Source organism: Lepisma saccharinum, chromosome 3 (genome assembly GCF_977018435.1).
Source record: "Lepisma saccharinum chromosome 3, izLepSacc3.1, whole genome shotgun sequence".
In the NCBI taxonomy this organism is placed as follows: Eukaryota; Metazoa; Arthropoda; class Insecta; order Zygentoma; family Lepismatidae; genus Lepisma; species Lepisma saccharinum.
Window position 1 is genome coordinate 137,062,983 of NC_139231.1, and position 25,013 is coordinate 137,087,995.

Sequence of the window (25,013 nt, forward strand, 5' to 3'; positions counted from 1 at the left end):
CGTGTCCATTCATCAATTTCATCACTCATCCTCGCAATTAGTGAAAAGTGGCAGCAAAGCTAAGTAAAATAAACCAAATGAACCAAACCCGGGTCAGAATAAGATGGAAATGAATGAATATCACAGATTACTTGACTAACAATAGGCAGCAGAGCAAACCTTTAGTCGTCACGTCACCACAAAATGTGTTCGTAAAATCGTCGGCAGAAAAGGAAATTTCGGCCGATCATAATCGACATTATGCATCCATAATCACCTCGCGTCATGTGGGGGTGGCAGCTTTCTTGTAACATATCGCACCTCTCCAAACGCACGTAGTTGCCCAGCTGCGCGTAACGAGGGCTTACGTATTACCGATCCGCGTGCGTGTAACGATACGCCACTTTCCTCCAAAAGAAAGGAAAAAAAAGAAACGCAAAAGAAAAAGTAAAAACCAACAGACTGCACGGGAGAAATGAGCCAGGTCATCAACCTTGATTGTGGACCTTCCGTTTTTCTTCTCCTCTGGCCCTGCCACTTCCTCCCCCGATCTCGGTTACCGGTTTCAGGCAGGGCAGGAGGCTGGATGGGACTGGTACCGGGAAAGTTCCCCCTCTCCCGATGATTCAGTGATGCTTTCCCACGATGCCCGCGGGGAGAGTGAGAGTTCCTCCTGCAGAGATGCAAGCGAAGGTTTGCAAAGTACCAGCGCTCAAATTTTGTCACCTGAAGCCGATGGTAACACATTTCTTTCCGCACCCGTGTTTGTCTAGCGGGAAGCGTTTCCGCAATCGACTGGTCCTTTCCCCCCACTTCTAATAACTTGTTCTTACAGCCACAAGGGACTTTTTTTTTTTTTTTTTTTTGCATTAAGAAAGTCTCTAATTGACTAGCATTTGGTGCAACGCTTTTGTAGTTTTCCCTTAAAGATTATTTTTAAAAACGTCTTCTCTACCCCCACTCGCACTTCATCCTGGTACTGCCCTTGAAATGTTGAGGCTTCCTGATGTAACAGGAAATGCGAAAATAGGGGTATTGCGAGGTTCTTTTTCTCTCCTGAGAGAGAGAAAAGAAGGAGCGACAATATAGAGGTAAAGAGAGGAAACAGATATGAGAAGAGAGAGGGGACAGAGAGGGAGAAAGAAGAAAGACGTACAGAGAGGAGAGGGAGATAAGAAAAGGGGGAGAGAGGAAGTCTAGACAAGACAGAGGTAAAGAGATGATATATAAGAAGAGAGGGAAGAACGTATTGAGGAAAAACGGAATTCCAAGCAGCAGTAAATTTGACTTCTAAAATGCTTGCTTGTTCCATTGCTTTTCTACTTCCTTAAGTTAATCGCGACGATGGAAATGATTAGGCCGGATAAGGAAACATGTTACTTTTCTTTGTTAGAAATGTACTAGAAACGACCGATCGACAAAAGAATTAAATAATGTCTTTATTGGCCAAAATCCTTCATGGCTTTGAGGAAGAATAATATGTGTGACCACTAAAAAAACAATTGAACGCATCACCCAGACATGATTAATTCAAAGAAACCAAATCAACGTTGATTTCTGGGAGCAGTTTTCAAAACTTAAATATGGAAGCTAAGTAAAATATTTTCTGCCAGCTACTATATGTGCATACTTCACAATTCCTGATCCCTTTGGCTTTCTGTTGACGGAAACAGTATTTTACAACTTAAGGCCACTCCATTTCGCTTGCTCTAGGTCAGCAAGCTGCGGCACTACGTTATCGCTTTTCGAAATGCGGGAAACCGGTGCCTTTTGGTTTCCAATGACGACCTTGCAATAACAACAAGAGTGTCTCTTTCCAGAATTCTTATCAATACCCCGCAAAAGAAATACGGAAGCGAAAATGTTTATCAACCAGGACCTTTCCAATAGCAAAGCGATTAGCTTACATTCCGGTCTTCCGCTATAGTTATCACCTTGATAGCGACGAGGGACGGTTATTTAAGTATGACGTCTTAAAGTTTAGCCTCATTACGCTAAATTACAAATATGACTAACGTTTCACTATCTGGAAGATGCAAAAAAAAAAAAAAAAAAAAAAAGATTTGGAAAATTTCAGTGCATGTAAACATTGCTTAATAGGCTTAAAGTGTCACCCCATCTGGTTTGATATGCCCCTGCCACCAAGCACGTATCTGAAAAGGCGGTTACAGTGCAAGAATAAAGTTAGAAATATTATTATTAATAATAAAAAAGTCAAGTTCCCCGTGCACATATCACCATGCCATGAAGGCACATTTAGGGGACGTGAGCGTAGGGCCAGACACATTCTCGAGCTGGGCCATTTTGGAGGTGATGTGATCAACACCACGCTCCGGCCGCCATTACCCTCCCCCCCCTTCCCCAGGTACCCATAGATTTGAGGCTGGGTGAGCCTGCTGGGAAAACTCCGACCTTAGATCACCCACTCCGGGAATCGAACCCGGATCGTCTCCCGCTTGAGTCAGACGCCCTACCGACTAGACCACCACGGCTCCATAATAGGTTTATTAATAATAATACATTTTATTAAGAACAGGCCTATTATTATTACACAACCATATAAAAAGATGGTATAAAAATAAGGACATTCCAGCATGCATTCATTATCTATCTTATTTCTAAATAAAACACACTTGTATAAAAATAACAGTTGTACCAAAGAAATTAATGTGAAATTTGAAAGAGAAATCCAAGGTAAGAAAAATGTTAAAGCAAGCTATCAAGCTAATTACGTCGTCGCCTTGTAATAAACAGGTCCCGGGTTCGATACCAGGCGGATACACATAGCGGTTCGGATTTCAATTTAAACTGTAGGTTCAGTCCCGATTAGGCTATCTGTGTATAAAGTTAACTTAAAAAAGATTCATAGTTTGCAGTTCTGATTTCTAAAAAGATTAACATATTTAAGAATATTTCAGATGTGCCGTAGTGTATGAAGAGCATCTTAAAAAACGTATTATTACCTCTGCCAAGTGTAACTTTCTCGGTTTTATATTCTAAGTTTGCTATCTTTAGATAAAAAAAAAAAAAACTTTGAGTGGCGCCCTAGGCTTCAGTCCCCCTAGCCTACCCCTCACTACGGGCCTGTTTAAACTGACCACAGTTGCAGGCAATAGGCTGGCCATGAGGCGCCAGTTGGACACCTAATTTTCACAATTAGAACAGTTATCTGTAAAGAAAAAATGTGGATTACACATAGTATGTGATTGTGGATCCACATAATAAAAATAGAAGCTCCTCCACCTGTAGAAATAAACTTACTTTGGTGCGGCAAGAACCGCTGTCTCACCGGTGGAGTTGACGGCGTCTCCGTTGCTTGGCCTTCTAATGACGTCGAGGGTGTCGGCTCGTCCCCTTTCCTACTGCCCTGCACCAAAATAAATAAAAATCACATTGCCACCTGCCTTATGGATAAAAAGAATACAATATTTATATATCATAACATACGAGAACTCGATGCGAAGTCCGCCGTGGTCAGTATGGTCACCAAGTACACGTACGGTGTCTTTCACGTTCGAGTCGTCCGCTGAGCGGCGACCAGCTCGCCGGGCAGGCGGGACCGCGACGGCATGTCCCAAATAGAACAATTGGAAGTTATTGGAGAGGTTAATTTTATTCTAACAAAGTCTATTTAGTAAATCACAACACAAAGCCAATTTTTCTTCTTTTACACTTACAAAGTTTTGTTATTTTTACGACACTTTAATTTTCTTGTGAATTTTGTTTGAAGTATTAAATTACAAGTAATTTAAATTTGTATTAATTGAGAAGGGTGGTTGAAAACCTGCTCAGAACCAAATGTCGATCTCATCTCGTAACTCGAGACGAGACCAAGGCTTAGTGTCAAGAGATTTTCGGTTTCGTTCGAGCCTTTGGTATGATATTTGAAAAAGAAAAATAATACTGTATGTACTATGCGGTCTCTTCAGACATATCAAGCGGATGACCCCTATGTGCTTCTAAAGTTTGTGCAGTAAATGATGCTTATGTTATATATTTTGAGTCGAGACGAGCTAAAGCTGCGCCGAAATATCATCGAACACAAATGGAATTTTGGTCACTTCTTGACTTACAAAATTACCCTTTTTGAAAATACTGTATTAATGCAACTGTAATACAGTTGTGGAGTTCTCGGACTGGATACATGCAAAGAAGTAAGTCCCCCGAAATAAAATAGCACACACGCCACTTGTTCTCCGTAATGGCTGAGCAATTAAGCTACCGGTCGGAGACATTCACTTACGCCTCTCGCAACGAATTCAAACTACGTTTCCTATTTACACCAGGAAGGGATTGTTATGTGCACAGAGTTCTTGAATTTGCTAACAGATGGCAGCAGTTACGAGTACAAACTGGATGGGAAGGAGGAAAAAACGCACGAACAGGGAAGTAAAAGAGTAGGAACTTTGTTATGAACTGCCTCTGAAAAATATATATTTTCCAAAGTTTAAAAAATAATAATAATAATAAGGAATTATAGTTTAACAGGTAGACTGAAGAACATTGGTAAGCAACGAACAGAGTTCTGCTCAGTGCAGATCCATTCATCCATATTTTTATTTTATTTTACGTCACTCCTATCCAGTGGCGTACCCAAGGGGGTGGTGGTGGTTATAACCTCCCCCTTTTTTTGGCGCAGTATTCCTAAAAAAAAAAAAAAAGAACGTCAAAGGTAGGAAAAGATGGCAAAATGATAGCTGACTGCCAGAAAAGTGTACTTAACCCCTCCCTTTCGAAAATCCTGGGCACGCCACTGCTCCTATCACTCTACATTAAAGCAAAGACATTAACATATGGACAAAAATTTATTTGTGTCTGCCTTCGAGAAAAAGTACGAAAAATCTCATAATGAATGTTCTTCGATGTCAACACACTGTACTGTACTGACCATAAACTTAAATTTTGAGGGGTGTTATGATGTGTGGATAATAACCAACACTCAATTAGTCAATAAACTTAACAGTAAATAGGAATAGGAATAGGAATGTCCAAAAATTCTGGTGGGTACGTTATGTGAAAAAGCATTATCCATTTTTTTTAAGTTTTCTTCACTGATTTTATATAGCTGTTAGCTTTGGGCCCAGGGAGGAAAAAATTAGCGACTGCTGATGAAATTAATATTGCTCATTGCATTCTGACATTCACAGTTGATCAAATAAAATTTAGCACCATATGACCACAGTGGCTATTATTACATTTGATCAAATTTCCTTGAAAAAAAAAAACAACATGAAAAGTGGTAAATTGTATCAATGGCCGGTAAAAAAAAAAGAACTCATATCCCCATTTTCAAAATTCCTGAGCACACTATATAACAACTTTCGAAGTATGAAATGGGAGGTTTGGGGGAAGCAAATACCACAATTCCCACTCATTTTGGTCAAACAAATTCCCTGACTTCAACAAGGAAAATAAATTTACAGATCATTATGGTGTGCTTTGACATACTAATAATCAAGTTTTAAATGTTAAATAGCACTTACTTTTCAAAAAAATAAAGTATTCAGCACTGTTAATAATAGACAAAAATATGCTACAAGAAAAAATAGGATAGTTATGTTTACTCCTAGCAAGTACCAAAAAAATAGAAACACTATTTTCCCTGACTTGTCCAAGTTTTTGCATGTGTATGCCCATTACTGTCCTACATTTTTACCACCTTTAATCCACCACCTAATTATAAAAACGAATGTTATCCTAGATGCAGCAATATATAACATCATATGTAGCCAATCAGTGTTTTTTTTTTACTTCTGGTACATACTGGCACCGTTTTGTAGGTCACAACAAAACTAGTAATATTTAATTTTAGCAAATATGTGTGTGACTACATGGATGCACGATGTTTTAAGTAGCTCTTATGATGAACACAATAAGAAACCAATTTGAAGAGTACCTAAACTTTTTTCACAGGAAAAAAAATAAGCACTGTAGCCAATCATATCAAGATACCCACCCATATTTGTGCACATATATACAAGTTTCCCTTTTCATATTTTAATGCACCTGTAACATGTTTACTCAAAAGCAAAAGTTACTGTGTAACTTGCATTTTGATAAATTAAATCCCCATCAGATCTATTATAAGATAGCACACCTGGAGATCACTACTGTAAAAGCTTCCTAAACATTGAATGGCTGCACTAAGAGGTAGAACTTTTATGTAAAGTTTGCCAAAAACAACATGATCTGAAAACCTTTAACTTGCCTTAAAGTATATTCAGTGCCACACACTGGTTTCAAGTTTCTCTTCATGTAAAAGCCTTCTACAGGTGTACTAGAGTAAAACATATACTTAGCTATTATTAAAATTCCAGCAAAAAGTAACATATAGTGATTACAATAATTTAGAGAAAATGGATTGGACATACCTGTGGTTCTTTCTTGACATGATCACTTTATCAAAAAAAAAATAGCTATTGGACAATTCGCTCTTTCAAGACAATTTTAGGTTCAGGGATAAAACAGTCTTTATTAATTGCATGAAAAAATAATTACATTCAGTTCATGTACAACTTGACACCTGCTAGTAATAACTTGCATAAAAATATATTTACTTCAGTCGGGGCTGTAGTTGAGGGTATATGGCTGTGCATCTTACTCATTAGCATATACCTTCTACTTTCGTTTTGCTTGTACTCATTTATGTAATTTGGTCATTACATAGGACTGGTGGAAACCCACCATCGTGAGGAAATTGGGGAGCTACAAGTGATTAGCGTAACCCAGTCACGGATATCTCCTATAACAGCTGGTGGTTCGACGAGATAAAACCCCATGTCACCCCATTACTGGTTGTAGATCTCCACACCTTTAGGTAGAATTTTGGAAGGGAAACTGGCAGTCTGGAGATAGAACAAGGCCCTTACGGGCTGTAGAGCCACAGGTTATTATTATTATTATAGCTGCAAAACCACTAAATCAAGAGCTTATGCAAAACGTTTGTGGTGACAAGTGCGGTGACGTATCAAAAGAGGCACTTTGGAGGTAAAAATGCTCCAGAATATTTTATTGCTCAAAACATATAGTCATCATCATCATCCTTCACAGTTTCCTGCCTCTGACTGGGTCGGCATAGACGTCAATCCCTTGGCACTTCTCTCTCTTGCCACAGTTTTCAACACTCTCTACAGACCCTGCATACCAATCACTCCTGCTCCTAGTATCATTTCCACTGGCACTTCATCTACTCCAGGTACTCTACCTCTCTTCATTCTCTTCAGAGCTTCCTCTTTCCATGTGAGATTCACTTTTTTCACATTCAGCAATTTCTCGAAATGATTTCTCCACATTCTCCTTATTTCTTCATCCCCTTCTACAACGTTTCCCCTTTCGTCCCTTACCTTACAGCTGTCTCCTCTTTCTCTTCTCCTTTCTCTCACTAATCCATACAATACTTTCTTCTTCCCATCTACATCTTTTTCTAGCACTTTGGCCCATTTTTCCATCCACTTTCTTCTTTCCTCCATTACTACTGTTCTTGCATCTTTCTTCTTTTTTACATACTCTTTTTCGTGCATTTTGTGATTTAACTTTAAACCATTTTCTAAATGCATCATTTTTGTTTTTCACTGCCTCTCTAGTTCTTTCATTCCACCATGGTGTTTCTTTCTTCTTGCTTGTCCTTCCACATACCTTTTCAGCTGCCTCTACTAATTCTCTTTTAAATCTTGTCCATTCTGATTCTACTCCTTTGGGTTCATCTCTTGGCAACTTTTGTTCGCAATATTTCTCTTTTATCACCTTATCTTTCAATTTCCACTCTTATCCTTCTCTCTTGTTCCTCCCTTCTATCTTTTATTTCCATCTCCTCACATCTCCTACTAGTATCCTGTGGTCACTGTCTAAGTTCTCACTGGGTATTACTTTAATGTTGTTCATTTTCTTCTTTACTTCCTTGTTTACCAATATATAATCTATTACAGACTTTTGTTCATTATTCCAACTGTATCTTGTGATTCTATGGCTGTCACATTTCTTCTTAAACCAGCTATTACCTACTAACAGTCTGTTTTTCTTACAAAAGTCCAGTAGCCTCCTTCCATCCTCATTCCTCTGTGTCCATCCATCTGCTCCAAATATTTCTGTATACCCCTTCCTGTCTCTTCCCACTTGTGCATTAAAATCACCCATCACACTTTGCCATTCCTTTCCTACGTGTTCTTCCAAGTCTTCTTTCTCCTCCGTTGTACATCCTGTTTGTGGGCATACACTTAATTTTTTTCTATTACTTTCCCTCTTACATTCATTTTTAGTTTTATAATTCTGTCATTTACCCTTTCTATTATACTTCCTCACTTATTCCACTTCTGACTACAAATCCAACCCCACTTCATCTGCCCTCTTCACTTTATAGTCTTTCCTCAATTTCATTTCTCCTCTTCCTTTCCATTTCGCTCATTCCAAAGATGTCGATCCCTCTTCTCTCCAATAGATCCACAATTTCTTCAGTCCTTCTTGTCAGTGTTCCAATATTCAATGTCCCTATTTGTAGCCCGTCGTCGTCTCCAATTTCCAGTCCAGCTTGCTTCTTTCTTAACTAGATTTTTTTGTTTTCGGCTGTTGGCTAATCGAGCCTGTCACAGCCTACGCCTGAGTGGTGGCGCTGCCACCTGTAGGTTCTCAGGTACACCCTTGTTTTCTGTCAGGGTTCCAAACCCCTTAGCCTTTCTGGATCCCTCCAGACCCACAAGGCAGTGGGGGCAAAACACTTTCATGGCGGTGTTTATTTGCCATGTCACAAGGCTGTCGATGGGTATATGTGGTATTTGCTGAGTATGTGCATGCTGCTGGACACCGTGCACACCATGATGGCCTTGCCGTCTCATACCGGTACTTCTTATTTGGGTTTCCCCTTATTCACAGCTCCCCCTCATATCTGAGGGAGGTTTCACTATCTGCCACCTGTGACCCATTCAGTAGCTGAGGCTCGCACATAGTGCGGTGTTTAAAATATTTTTCCCAAAGTTTTTTATTTTTATTTTTAGTGTTATTAACCGAATACAAACTGACAATTCATGAAAGCAATATCAAGAAGAAAATAATACACAATAATATGCTATAATGTATCCCTTACGTTCAAATAGAGCCGTTAAAATATGCGTTTTATATTTTCAAAATGCCTTCTCTATGTCAATTATGGACATTTCCTCCTTTTCATCAGTTTTCTGTTATCAATGGCATTTTTTTGGAGACGATAAATTATTCCATCCATAAATTTAATGGAAATGTGTTTCTTTCCTTATGTTTTCACTCTGAAAATTTTGAGACTACAATACTGATTTCGGCACGCCAAAATGTATGAAAGTTCATTTAGAGAGAAGACTACTTATTACTAACACTGGTTCAGCCCAGCAATTTTTAACAAAGAATTCCAAATATGCTAAACTATGCAATACAGTTTCGGAGGCAGCCAAGATAATGTTATTTTTATGAAATAATCCAATATATTCTTTAGGATAATAATCCGCAGCGCAACAGCCCTTGTGGGCCAAGGCTTACCTATTAATTGCCGGCCTTACTCCCACATGCCTTAGCAGAAGTGGGCACTCATCCAACAAGTTACAGGGTGACGTGAGGTTTGTACGATGATCCCTCAGTCGTTACTGTAGGTTTCCATGACCAGGTTACGCTACTCATTCGTAGCTCCCCAATTTCCTCACACTAGTGGGTGATCACCGGTCCCATACACTGGCCGAAATCTCAGGAGAGACTCGAACCTGCATGCATCCCGTACCCTGAGTCCAAAGCCTGGCACCTTCGACCAGGAGTCTTCAAACCATGGCCTGTGGGCCAGAGGTGGCCTGCAGAGCCCTTTGCTGTGGCCCGTGCCCGTTTGAAAAATTAAGTAAAGTACCGCTTGGGGCTGGTAGATGGCAGCATCTTACAGTTCTCAATACCGCAATATAGCTTCGTGGCCCGTGAGTTTCATTGAAATTATTAATGTGGCCCGCAGTATCCAACAAGTTGAAGACCCCTGCCTTAGACCATATGACCACAGTGCAGGACATTCATTGGGATAAAAATACATTATTTTCATATAGAATAATAAACAGAATACCTTAGTACTTCTGCCGAGTGTTATGAAATGAAATAATCATTTCCATTAAAAAACTTGAATTCAAGATGGCCACCATGTTAGTAACAAATCCAAACATCCCCTCCCCATTTATGTATCACATCCATATTTGTATTTGGCAGGTGTGTGATTATTTATAGAAACACTAGTGGCCGCGGTGGCTCAGTCGGTAACGCGTCTGACTACCATGCTCAAGGTCCCGGGTTCGATCCCCGGCCGGTTCAAATCCGGGAACTTTTCTAACGGTGGAAGCGGCCCCGGCGCCCACCCAGCGTCGAATAACATGGGTACCTGGGGGAAACCCTGGGGGGTAAAGGCGGTCAGGGGCGTGATGCTGATCACATCACCCCCACTCACGACCGGATCAAGAAAGTGTGGGGCGTTACCCCCACACCCCCTATACGCCTTCATGGCGTGGTGCTATGCACAGGGGAACACTTTACCTTTTTACCATCAATACCTAATTTTCCATGATAACTGAAGAGAGAGAATGATTCAAAGATACTATTAAGCAAAGTTTTACACTCTATATGTTTGAGTGAAGTCCACCAAATGGTACTCCCAAACACGAGAAAACTACGACAAGTGAACACCAAAAGTGAACTAAAGAATCATGGATAAAAGTGGTGCGGTCAGAGAAATCATACATCGTGACGGACAGTTAAGAATTTGAAGACATGTCCTTGACCCTATCTTATGATACCATTTCACAGTCCATATTTTAATGTATTCTTATGCTGATGATCAACTGTAAAATACACAGGAAAGTGAGTTTAAACATGTTCCTTGGCTTCCAGACTCCCTGGACATACATGTGGCTGTAGCTTTCTGCATCAAGAAGTGTGTTGTGGGTGATTATTATGATCTACACTAGCACAAATGAAAGATGTATAGATGGTGGAATTGATATGCCTCTGAGGGTAACAGTCTGTTATAGGGAAAATACATTTCTTCAATTTTACAGGAGAAAGTACGTACGGAACTAGAGTTTCTGTAGACTTTTGAAAGGTCGTGGAAGTGTTTTCTCCCTTTATTCAATTTCGGCCAGTAAAACCTGTATTTTTCGACATTAATGTCTCTCCGATGCACAAAAGCTCTTGCCTCTATTACCTTCAACTACGTGAACCAAATGTTCGGTGCGTTCGATGCCGTAACCCCCGGTCAGTGTTTCCAACGACGCCATTGTTTTCCCAGAACATTACAATTTTAACTGTTTGCCTGACCTAACAGAATCTAACCTAACCTTGCCGTGCATGGTTCGTGGGGTTTTGGAACCTGGAAAAAATACAAAATCTGTAACACGAAAGTAGGATTTCTTCGATTAAGAATGTTGGAAACACTGCATACCCACAGATGAAAGACAACGCTAGTCAAGATTTGCCCATCATATTACGTGTAACGGAAGCGAAAAAGCAACAAACAATAAATACTCGTAATGTGAAAAATTACAATTATTTCAGTAAAATAAGCAAAATCCCACCTTAAATAATGTTTCGCAATGCATAATACGTAAGTACGAATGTAAAAAATGATGAAATGGATGTGTTTTCCCTAAAACAGACTGGTACAGCCTCTGAGAGTACCTCACTGGCTCATACTGGATGTTGTATTTACAAATGGTGGTCCCACAAAGAATTAGGTATTCTACACATGTTTCTGACATGTTGGCGAGGGATATTGTTCATTGTTATTTTTCATTTGCTTTATTGCATTTTCTTTAAAGAAACATAATCATACTGATGTTGAACCAGAGGTTATTCTCTAATACACTGGTGTTTAATTTATTTATTTTTGTGCCTTTGATTGGGTAAAATAAAGAGATAATTTTTCTCCCATTATATTTTAAAGGACTAGATGAGGTTAAATTATTGTTGTAATGGAACCATTAAAACTCATTTCGGCAGCTATGTCAGATAATGGTAAAGTTCCCCGTGCATATATATATCACCGTGCCATCAAGGCACATTTAGGGGATGTGTGGGTAGGGCCCACACATTCTTGATCTCGGCCATTTTGAAGGTGATGTGATCAACACCACACTCCCACCACCTTTACCCTCCAGGGTTGCCCCCCAGGTACCCATTGATTTGTGGTTGGGTGAGCCCCACAGTTTCTTTCTGTGGGGAGAAGGCAGGAAAAATTCTGACCTTATATCACCCATCCTGGGTCTTCGGTACGGCAGTCAGATGCCCTACCGACTGGTAAAAAAGCAATATAAGATGTAACATTGGTTTTCAGAACAGGATGTATATTGTATGAATTTCACCATGTCTTTTAAATAAATCCTTACAGTGGCAATTTTCTCCTGACTATGCACACAGATTTGAAATAACTAACGTAAAATGTACTTCCTACTTTTTAGTTAACATCTTCTTGGTGTATGTTAACACTATGTTAATCATTTAGCAATTATAAGGTACAAGCAAACCCCACCTCAGTACTGACTGGGAATCAGTTCTACCTCTATCAACACATATGTATATTCCTCATTACTTCTATTTCTGAAACTGAAAACTATATTGCGTGTGTTAAAGTCTCCTCGACTCAAGTTAAAAAATTCCATAGAAAACCTAGTACCAAACCTCTTAACATCTGTGTTCAGCAAAAAATAATTTTTATTTTGGCTTTCTAGTACATCATGTATAGTTTGACTCAATGGCTGCTAAACGTGGGTCGCAGAGCAAGTTGATATATTTCGGGTATGCAACCTGGCTGCCCAGTGCACAGTAGCCCTACAACTGCGGCAGAAACTGAAATAAATTGGCATGAGTATAGGACATTCCAACATTGCATTTAATTCACATTCTAATGTAAGGTTCCAGACATGAGATTGGATTAAAATATTCATAATGGACTGATTCCATACAGTTATGAAGCACTTTACAGTATCTGCTACCAAATGATGCATGAATATGACGTAGCCTGAATGCATGAAAAGCATTATCAAAAATGTGTTACTTGTGTGACGCTTTAATATTGTAGGCAAAATCTGATTTCATTTGTCTATGAAGGGTCATTCCATGTGAAATGAACCAATTTTAAAATAATTGGTTGCATGACCATTTTAGAAAAATTTCATTTTTAGTACATACGTTTGTACATGTTTCTAGATATTGAAACCAATGTTCAAAAAAAGTTATTGTCTTTAGTTCTCCTGGGGCAGCCATTTTTCCAACATGACGCATGTTTTTTTTGATCATGTAGCACTTTTCAGAAACCTTAATATCTCAAAAACCATTAATTAGACCTAGAGACCTGAAATAAAATTAATTTTGTAGCTAATGAAGTATACTTTCTATGATGATCAAGTATGTTTTGCTTAAAATTGCATCGTAAGTACAAAAATTATGGTGGAAATTGGGGTAACAATAGTTAAAAAATTGGATTTTTAAGCCCGATTTTTTCAATGAAGGGGTTTAGTCTAAGGCTTCATTTTTTTTTCATGTGTAGACCTGCCTGCAGGGTTTCTGTAAATAAAATATCACTGCTTAGAAATGCAACACCTTTTTTACAGCATGGGCTCAAACATGGCCGTTCATTGAATTATGACAGTTTTCAGGGTTAAATATCTGATGGGTCCTCTTGAAAAATTCTGAAATTTGGCACAAAGGAAGCCCTTAATGAAACTGACTCTCAGTAAAAATCTCAACTTTTGGATTCAACTCGTTTTGGTCAATATGAGGTAATTTAACCTAATTTCTGACGTTGCAAAATAAGGTTAAACTACATCCCATACTTAGAATAATGAAGTCTTTTCTTTTTTAAATTTGGGTTAAATAAAGCCTCAGAAAATATAGTAATATAAGGTTTTAATACTGGACTTACCAGAAATTGAAATTACAAGGTATGACAATTGAAAATTTCATTGCAAAAGGTTTGATTTATTAGGTACCCATGACCAGTTGATGTTGTCAGCTCCAGTTTCCTATTCATTCTCTTTGTCAAATCAGGCAGAATTCTTTGTTCTTTCACTAAATTCCTAAGTAAATTATCAGAAACCTGCAGTTCATCACACATATTTTTTCTTGACCAAGTGCTAGCAATCGAACTGATGATTCTGACCTTTTCAACATTAGTTTTTTGCTAATTTACATTTTTCTTCTTATAATTTCAATAATATGATTGTACTGGCCATGCAAAGAATTGTCACACTTGCCTTTCTTTTCTTGTTCTAATACTTTGTGAAAAGCAACTTTCCAGTTTTCTTTGCATTCCTTGTATGATGTGAATAGTTTTTCGAGCAAGAGCACTTTATTGTTTTTCTGCAATCAGCCTCCTCAGTTTTGAAACAGGACATACATCAAAATCAGAACAGACTTCATGCATTTCCTTTAGTTTTTCTTGTGTTGGCACAAAGACATCATTTCCATTCTGGCATTTAAGTGAGTTAGTTTCTCCAGATATGAAAATTGTACTCCAACATGTCAGGCATATTGATTTAACTGGTATAAGGCTGACTTGACACTTTTTTGCTTTACCATACGATGCAAATTGATTTTAAAAATTTGCTTACTTAACTTTTTCTTCAAGTGGTACTTCTGAAGATCACAACATACTTTACCATATAAAAAAAACATTTTCAATGGTATTTGCATATTGTCTCTAAGCCATCCACGTGTAGTCTTGACCTAAGAAGTGTTTTAACATTTTCACTGAGATCGTTAAGATTAATTAGGTCTTTGGGAACCTTACCGAAAGTGTATTTATGACAGTCCTCTCCAGTTAAAAATTATACAGAACACTCCATTTCCAGTCACAGATAACGAACATTCACAAGTCACTACTCTCAACTTATCTACTTCAACAAATGTGTTTTCTTTATATATATATTTATATATATATATATATATATATGTATATATATAAACAGAAAATAAAGGAAACAAAAAAATATAAAATAAATAGCCTACTTTCAGTGGAATGCCCAAGGAGGGGTTGGTGGGGGTCATAACCCAATACCTTTGGCCTAAATCCATTTTTTTAACTATTGTTACCCTAATTTCCACCATAATTTTCGTAGTACTTTTCATAATTTTCATAGAAAATATACTTCATTACCTACATAATGAATTATTTCAGGTCTCTATCTCTAATGGTTTTTGAGATATTAAGGTTTCCGAACGTGCTACATGAACAAAAAAAGCCATGTGCCATGTTGGAAAAATGACTGCCCCAGGAGAACTAAGGACAGTAAATTTTTTGATCATTGGTTTTGATATCTAGAAACATGTACAAACCTATGTACTAAAAATGTTTTTTTTTTCTAAAATGGTCATGCAACCACCACTGGATTGTTTGGCATGGAATGACCCTGAAGCCTATAGGCCACAGATGCTAATAATTTCTGTTGGTGAAATATGCAAATTATATGCATCCATAAACATTTAAACCTTAATGAAATTAAAAGCACTAACTATTTTCAGATTAGTTCATTTTGTTATTTAGGCCTACATGGAATAGGACTAGCTACGTTTCGTGGAATGCCCCGTGTGTTTTTCCTTGTGCAGTGCCTAATATCTTTATCAACTTTATAACTGAACAACGTGGCATGTGACTACAGAGCAAAAACAACAAAAGATCAATTTGCTTGAGAAATAAAAATTATAAAAATAAAGTGCTCCCCTTTGCTTTGCACCACTTCATTTAGGCATATAGGGGTGTGGAGTTAGGGCCCAATATTTTGTTGATCACAGCCAAAGATGGGGTGATGTGATCAGCACCATGCCCCTGGCCACCTTTATTCCCCAGAGTTTCCTCCAGGTACTCACTTTATATGACACTGGGTGGGCACCGGAGCCGGTTGAATGGTGGAAATAATCCTGGTTCTCCCTTGCTAGGGATCAAACCAGGGTCTCTCACATAATAGTCAAGATGCCATAACAACTAAGCTACTGCAGCTCTTGAAATAAAAATTATATAAATTATATTTGTAATTTAGAGAGGAGAGAAAAACTTATTATTATTCTGTAATGAGAAAGAATTTCAAATCTTTCTCTGGACTTCCCTAATTTTACATTATCTGAATAATAATGGTGATAATACAATGAATTCCTTAAATGTAGCAGTAATGCAATTATCATAATTTAAAAAATAGAAGCAATGTTCAGCATGTATCCAATAGTGCATAAAAAGACTAGGTACACTGTATGTACACTGTTACTTTCCAATTTCAACACGAAGTTACAGAAAAAAAGCCACTTCATAAACTACCTATCCTTGCAATCTATTTACAAGCTTACGTTTCAAACACTCCCAACATTCTTTGTAAAAACTATTGGCTTTTTATGGAAGAACGGTCAAACAACAGCCTCTTGAAATATTTTCTTGAGGTGAAAGTTATTATGTCCATAAGCCATGTTTGCTAACTAAGATTGATCCTCGGGATTTAGAAACTGTCCCATTTCTCAACAGAAAAATACATACAGTGTAAAAGTTAATAGAGAATAAATTAATATGCTTTATGTTTATGCCTAGCTTACAGCTATAACTACAGAGGCGAGCAGAATACTGTTTTCCAATTTATGCACTTTTCTTAATTTCTGCTATACAGAAGGGTAGTTTCAAACTTAACAAGGGTAGTGTAAAATATATTGAACCATGATATAGGGTTTTAATTACATTTTGTTATACCATAATATATTTCCTAACAGTCATTAATTGGTTTGCCCATTATATATTATTCCATGCAGTGATGTTATGTGTGATGTTTGGTATGTTAAGATTCAAAAATTAATAGTCTGCTAGTACTGCAATTGCTATAATTTTATTTTGAACGGTGCTTCCCTTGCTTGTAATTGAAAAACTATCATGCATTGTCCTCGCATATAGGAATCTGTGTCTCAGTTTTCTGGATTTTTTTTATTCTTCAGGATAGTGTGTCTTCCTGTATTTCTTAAGCATAATCATAGTTGTTCTTTAGTTATTAATGGACACTAGATCTTTGTAACCTTTGAGGTTTGGTATACGCAACTTTGCCAGTTTATAGATTTCAACAAAACATACACCCTGGTGAACTATTCTTAGTTTATATATATACACACTTCTTGTCTCAGTAGGGATAATAATGGCTTTAGCTCTATAAATTCACATTTCCATGTCCTAAAATCTGCACAGAATGCCTTGTAAACAATATTTATGTTGGAAAAACTGAGGCTGGTAATATACCAGGCCCTAAAATTCCTCTGTGTGCCTCTTTGTAGTACAATGATAAAAAAAACCGGCATGAATCAACTACTCCGTCTGTCCCATAATTATTGTCCGGTACACTTTTGTTTGTTATCCCAAAATACTTGTCCGATATTCAAACTGTGACATTGGTGTATACAGAAGAAGAAAATGAAACACGGGAATGAGTCATACAACGTTATTACTCAAGGATCAGTACAAATTGGCCGATCAAGTATCCAAAAGAACATAAATAAAAAGTTACCATTTTGGCATACCGGACTATAAATATGGGACAGAGCGACCCCAAAAATATTCTTAAGTTGTGCATATGTTCACTACTTGAACTTGAAGTACAAGTTCAATTTTCTTTAAAATAATAATGGAGCAAAATAAACAAAGTGAAATAATGTGACATTCTTAGCATATCACTGTTCATGAAATAACTATGCATGTGAACATTGTAAATCATGCGATGATTTGTGTGACTTGTTCTGGAAAAACTGCATGGTCCAATCAACCAAATCACGTGTATTTACTATTTTATATAACTTGAATATTTGGAACTTCCTTTTCACCTCATTCAAAGTATAGAAACACATGAATATTGTAATGCGTGTTCCCCGCCTCACACAGTATTATAATTATTTTATTACTATTAAACGCCTCATTTCTTGTCTGTCAAATGACAAACTGCAATCATTTTTGCAAACTTTATACACTAGGACTCGCGAAGTTGTGCTAAATCTTAACCCATTTTCAAAAGATATTTTGGTAACAGCTCGTTATATCGGAGACACATTTCTTCATTTTTACAGAAGAAACTACTTATGGAAATGAGTTTCTCTAAGGTTTCCAACGTTCGTCGAGGTATTTTCTTTCATCGTGGAATCTATTTGACCGGGAAATCATGTATTTTTGAAAAGAAATATCTCACCGATGCACAAGTGCCATTGCTTTCGCTATGTGAACTGGATGCTGCATATATTTCATGACGTAACCCCCTGTCAGTGTTTCCAACGCCTTTTTTTTTAACTATGCTTGCCAAACCTAACCTAATCGGAAATGGTTCGTGGGGCTATCCGTCAGCTACCCATGCATAATGTACAATTTGCACACACAACTAACACGATAGCAGGTATTTTTCGGTGAAGAAGGTTGGAAACACTGCATACCTACAACACTAGTCAACCTCTGCCCGCCATATTATGTGTTACGGAAGCGAAAAAAGGAATAAAAGCTACTCTCTATGTGAAAAATTGTGTTTGTTTGTGTAAAAAGCATAATGGCACCTTGAACTATATTTCGCAATACACAATTGGTAAGTACAAACCATGCAAAACACAAAATATCCCATTTCAATGTGTCTCCGATATAACGAACTGTTACGGAGATTTTATATACATTCAGTGGCGGTGCCAGGATTAATCACCTGGGGGTGCTGAATGAAATTTAGGGGGTGCAACATTGAAAACATAAAATATGCATGCATGTTTTTGTCCCTAAATAAATACTAATCAACATTTAGTAGGCATCTATGATGATATGCTAATGAAACTGAAGAATACTAATGACCTGCTTAACTTTTGCCTGATTTTATCACAACGACGACGTTTGGAAATTTGAAAAGAACAGATTGTTCAAGAGAGGCCAATGAATAGGAAGGAGGTAATATTTATTTTTACTTCCTCACTGCTGGTAATAAAAAAGCAATTTGTTACAACGTAAAAGCTGGTGAATACTTTATTAAATAATTAATTCAATCACGTGAGCAATCAAAACTTCGTATTTCAGTCTTTGTCGCCAATCTGAATGAAGTATAGGATTTTAAGGAACACCGGTTGCTTAAAAAATAATGTAGTCTCTAATCTAACATTGTTCACCCATTACCACCCTTACAGTCACGAGAAAATCTTACGTTAAATCTTTGCATTACCTCTTACATATTTACTTTGTTCTGAAGTGTACACTCAACTTCGTACCTCAGACGCTTTGCCGTGGTCTGGAACATCAATAATTATAGCGTAGAAAAAATACGTGTGAAATGTGACATATATTTGGGCAGTCTACAGCCAGCGAAGATGGTTGTGCAGCCTTGCACCAAAACATAAACACTGCGTAATCCCTGTTTACATTCTACATGGACTTCACTAACCTGGCTTGTTCCTTCGCTGCTTTTGGATAGTCTCGAAGTGAGGAATTCATACTTCTGTAGATTATCAAGAGCTTTCATATTAGGAAATGGTAGTTTCACTTTATCCGGACCAGCATATAACGCTTTTAAGGGATCGAACTTAGCAGACGTTACATCTAATTCCTCATCGACAAGACGTTCTTTCTCTCTCTCGGCCATATTGGAATTCGTGATTGGCCTCGGAAGACAAGTGAATGCTACAACGCGTGGTTTGCTATTTCGGTGAAATTATTCAGGTTTCCTTCTCGCTCTCGTTTAAAAATATTGAGTGCACGTTTGACACATTTGATGCAGTAACGTGTCTAGCAATGTCTTAAATGAACAGATGCTGTTACTTTATTTTTTATTTTAAAAGGCTGGGAAATAGAGCGGCGTTGGAAGAGACGACACAGGGGCACGCTCTCCACCACATAATGTAGAAAATTATTATGTATGGTATTGTACGATTCGTGGGCACGGAACTACAGCTATGTATGTTTCATGCTTCTATTAAATATAAATTATGCAAGCTATAAAAAGTTTGAAAACAACATATTTTAATATAGCTGCAAACAAGGTGATAACCGATAAACGACGCATGCATCGTGTAGATGTTGAGGCCATTGACCCTTCTCTGAAGAAGTAGTTTGAACCTGGTAGTGAAGATGTCGAATTACGTAATATGTAAACAAGGATAACAGGCAAAGAAGTCTTATTAGTTTCATTAGATTTTTACGACACGTTTCGCCAGTTCTCTTGAGATGAGAGTGTAATTAGAATGTACAATTCCTAATACAATAGTTAATGAGTAAGGAACAATAGTACTTTCTTTCAGCAAAGATGTTTTAATTTTTTTTCCGTGCAACACAATTAACTACGGCTCTTTCTACATGACGCGACAATGAAAAGTGAAATTTGCGAACTTCATGCGAAACAGTTACAGCATATCTCCGAAATGACTTTCATTGGCAATGTAATAAAGGGAAAGAAAGTGAAAGAGTACAATGCATGTTAATGAAATTACTTTCATTGCAAACCTTCCTGCTGAGATATGAATGAAATGAAGTTATTTTTGAGGAAGCGTTTTGCAAGGCTCGGCTTGGGTGTCCGGAGGGAGGAGAAGGGGTGCCGTTGCCTCCCTCTGGAAAATTAATGTCAGCTTAAAATTATATATTTTTACCCATATCATTTCATTTGTCACAGTAATTTGCTGTAATTATTGTAAAAGATTGACAATTACAGCTAAGACTGGCACAGATAGTTTGCAGGAACACAATAACTAAATTGAAGGACTGTATTGAGGGAATGCTCATCCCAGGTAGGCACGTATCTAGAAATATATTTCGGAGGAAGTCCGACCAATTGTCACAATAATAATAATAATAATTCAATTAGGATAATTATATTTAATTAAATTAAAATAATATTAATTAAGTATGTAAATTTATTAATATTGTATTGTTGTTATTACATGAGTAGGTAAAAAAAGATAGTAAAGGAATAAAGGTATAACAGCATGTACTTATTATCTAGCTTACGTGTAGTTAAGATCGCCAAAATTTGTATAAAAACAACTGCCCTGGGAAGAGAAAATAGATAAAGAATTGAATATTTATTAAATAACAAAAAAGGCGATTGACGAAAAGTAAAGTTTCTGATTACTATTTTATGTATATTATCATAAGTAGTAGTGTACATACGTAAATATTTGGAACTATTATTCAAAGCCCAATTCCTTGCCTTCCAATAACTTCAGCGGAAATAAATAACAATCGATTATAGAACAAATGCTAAACAAGTATGTTTTCATTATTTAATTTTAGTACTTGGTAAATCTTTCGGGGGGCGGGGTCGGGACTCCCTGGACCCCCCTAAATACGTCCTTGTTTCCAGGGGGAAAAAATCCTGCCGACGCTCTTGAGGTTCGACCAATTAATTTTTAACCAAACTATCGAAAATTCATGAAGATTACGGTTGCCTAAATAAGCTCTCCAAGAATCTAATCTTTGCGTGCTCGAGGTCACTGTAGAATTTACACATCAGCCAACAGCCTTCTTCTAGGTTATCTGGACCAATAGGACGAGACTATAGCCAACTCTGCACGCCACTACAGAGATTAACTGTCATATTTTTCCTATGCTTCATAAAATTGAAAGGTAACCATAGTCTACTCGCCGCTTGTGCAGCTACAAAGACAGCTGGAGTCTATTAAACAAGTAATAGAGTCAGTAGACCAATTGTTTATTCCCACCCCCTCTTTTCTTTTTGCTCAGAAAGTTGCTGAAGTGTCATGGACCCAATGGAAGACAATTAAAATTGTGTTGTTACACTAACCATAGCAGTAAAGTACACAATTTTAGACACGTTTATTGAAAACTAGACACACCACTTGTTATTAAAAATTCCTTATATGTAGTCGGTTCTGACGGAATTTTCATTATTATCACAAAGACTTATCACAGAACATACAATTGTCACTCCCCACATCATAATTAAGCTGCAATACTGAAACTTCCTCTGATGAAGATTAATAATTATTATTATTACATAATCTATTATTGTCATATATGCTCAAAACTGAGAGGTATTTCCCCGGTTGGGACCGAATGTGGAAATGTAGAGCCTTAGAGGGAAGTTCAGGGGGAAATTCACCTCCTCCCGTCAATTTGAACACTTCTTTCAAAGAACTGATTTTCTTTTTAAAGTGTTTTTTGGCAACTTTAAGTGTCTAATTGTAGCCTACAAAATCATACATAAATAGTGTGCGATCAGTGGGTGATGTCAATAAGAAAACATTTTAACAGTGTCATTGAATGTCTAAGAAATTATTGAACCGAAAATATTTGGTTTCCAGATGCTTATTATTTTTTCATTATCGCGGAACAGCCAGGACTGCTGCTAGGAAACGCGGGACCCTGTGCGAATTACATCCACGAGGCCCTTATGTTTTGAAACATGGGCAACTTCCATTTCTCGTAAAAATTCTCACTAAACTGTAGGTCCAGTCTCGATTTAAAAGCAATAGTTCACAACAAGAATATAACTTACAATGGTTTCATGTCACGAGTTTGTTCGTCTGGTAAGGACGTCCCGAATAAGCACCTTAGACCACAAAGGCTAATCCCGTTAAGTTTTGTATACGGGAGAGGGGAGGGATGACCTCGGGGATAAGTAGCGTCCAAAACTTTCACTATTTAAAACAAAGAGCTAAAAAAATGAAAGTTCCTTGGCTAATTAGGAGATTACAATTATGTGAAGGTTTTGATATGTACGTGCGTGTGTGTATTATTTCATTTCGGAATTTCCCACAATTGTTCCTTTTCTCGTTTCACCCACTTCTGCATGCTGCCTGAACGTCTCCAACCGAAAGTGAAATCCCAACGAGAAATAAATCTTCCTGTGGATCTCAAGAAAAATCAATATTACATAGATTCAGATTCAACATTATGATCACGTCATAGCATATGATAATCCTTAACTTCGTATCTCCCGAACCGTATGCTGCTCTTCTAATTACAAGCGAGAGAAAGGGTACTCTCACTCTCAGTGCCTCACAAAGATAGCAGAGCACTCTCTCTCTCTCAAGCTCTGGAGTCCGGTCGTTCACCCCAGGCAAGAGGCTACCGCCAACTCCCAGATAATTTTCTGTTTATTAAGCTTCTCCTCATTAACGCCAGCCAACGGTGACGATCGTCCAAAAAAGGCCTACGTCATCATTAACTTATTTGCCTTTCGATTCGGAATTACAATAATGCATTCGTTGTTGCTGCATAGCGAAGACAGACGATCAATTCACCTAAATGTTGATGTTTTAATCTCCAACCCCCCCCAAATGATCTTCATAGCAGGCAAATGGAAGAAGCTGGTAACACTGAAGTGAAACGCAACATTTATTCTGAGTTTGCATTATCATGCTCAGTAGACCCAGTGTCCGGGTACTGGGCCAACATTTGGGGCTCGGTGGGGCTCGCAGTGTTGTCAACGCTTTACTCGAAAAAATCACCAAGGTTTTTGGTCTAACCTAACCTAAAAAGCAAGGAACTGACAATTTTGCTTGAGAGTTCACAAACCGGAAGTGGGGCTCGATCGCCTTAATGGATTTCTCTCGTAAGGCATGTGTTGCCAACTCCTTACCCGAAAAAATCACCAAGATTATGACGCTCGTCGTAGTTTTTATGATGTATATTTTGAGAGCAGAGTTGGCAACACTGTGGGGGCACTGTAGTTTTTTATGAGGGGGGTTTATTGCTTTCTGTTTACATCTGGCAACACTACCGTAGTTTGACAGTGTTGTTAACCTACTGGGTTTTTTTTTTTCACTGTAAATTTTCATCAAAGGACCTGAGGGGTCCATGTATTTTTTATGTCTGGCAACACTGTTGGGGGCCTAGTGTTGGCGACACTGTGGGTTTACTGTAGCTTTTTATGAGGGGGGTCTATTGCCCTCTGTTTACATCTGGCAATTTTATTGGATGTTTTTTTTTTTTAGGCTCGTTGGTGTTACCTACCCATCCGAAGAAAATTCCACTATATGATTTTTCACTGGCTAAGCTAACCTACAAATAGGAGTTGGCAACACCGACGAGTCTTGAATTATTATTTGAGGCTCGTCGGTGTTGCCTACCCACTCTACAAAAATTCTACTATATGATATTTTGAAACTTTTGAATGCAACTTATCGTAATTTTCCAACTGTGGGACCAAATGTTTATAAATCGTGATTTTTGTAAACCTCTTTCGGGAACAATGTGTCGCACACACACACGTGCGCGCGCGTGCCTGTATTGTGACGCAAGCAAACAAAAAAAACTTTGCGTGTTATTACAAAAAACACTTTGACCGTATTCTTAAATAACTAACAAAGACAATGAATCTTTTTGGCTTCCGCAAACAGATCAACATGGAGACTGCACCGCCAAATTCCAATAACCTCTTACCTTCCGTGTTACCTAAACTCAACGGTCTGTTGATCATTCACCTCAACAGCATTTGGACGAAACTGAATGACGATGTGGGCAAGATGTTTTATGTTTTTAATAACAATTTATATTTCTACGAAATTCCGATCGACGGGAAACTTCAAATCACCGTGAATCCGGAAAACGCAGGCGAAATCAAAATTTCTACCGGCAAGAACATTTTTCGAATCAAGCACGACAAGATGCTTTCTAACATTACGTACGATGTGTCTGCAGGAGATTATTTTTACATGGAACTCCTCGGAGATTACGACAAACTCATTCCTCTCTTCGTAGAATTACGAATCGTCTATCCTATTATAAATAACCGTTAACCAAAAATGCCTAACGACATTTTCGGCAACACCAAGCGTGTAGACCACGCAGAAGAGATTCTCATGTTGGACATTCGAGTTAAGAAGTTGAGGACCGATTTGATCGCTTTGCAGGAAACCTTAAACAAAAGTTTAGAGTCGGAAATCGCTACGCTCCAAACGCAATGTCTCGACCCCATTCTGAAAATCGATTCCGAACTGAAAACGCTCATAAAAAATTATGTCGACGTACCTTCTTACGACAGCGTTCAAAATATACAGTTGAGCGTGGATTCGCTTCAAAATGATTTGGCCAAATTACAGCAATTTCAATCGAAAAATGAAGA

At 37.8% G+C, this 25,013-nt stretch overlaps 2 protein-coding genes across 8 annotated transcripts in view; one reads left to right on the forward strand and one right to left on the reverse strand.

Annotated features, from left to right (window-relative positions):
* The window catches only part of Lsm11 (U6 snRNA-associated Sm-like protein LSm11), a 65,000-nt gene extending 45,443 nt beyond the window's left edge, over positions 1-19,557 (reverse strand). The window contains exons 1-2 of the mRNA XM_083120198.1: positions 19,377-19,557; positions 3,241-3,346 (exon numbers count right to left, since the gene is read on the reverse strand). Coding sequence (XP_082976324.1) covers positions 3,241-3,346; positions 19,377-19,454 — 184 coding nt within the window. The 5' untranslated portion in view covers positions 19,455-19,557. The remainder of the gene's footprint in view (positions 1-3,240; positions 3,347-19,376) is intronic.
* Eip74EF (Ecdysone-induced protein E74) overlaps positions 1-25,013 on the forward strand; it is a 776,515-nt gene that overhangs the window by 229,616 nt on the left and 521,886 nt on the right. The gene's annotated exons all lie outside the window — the stretch shown is intronic.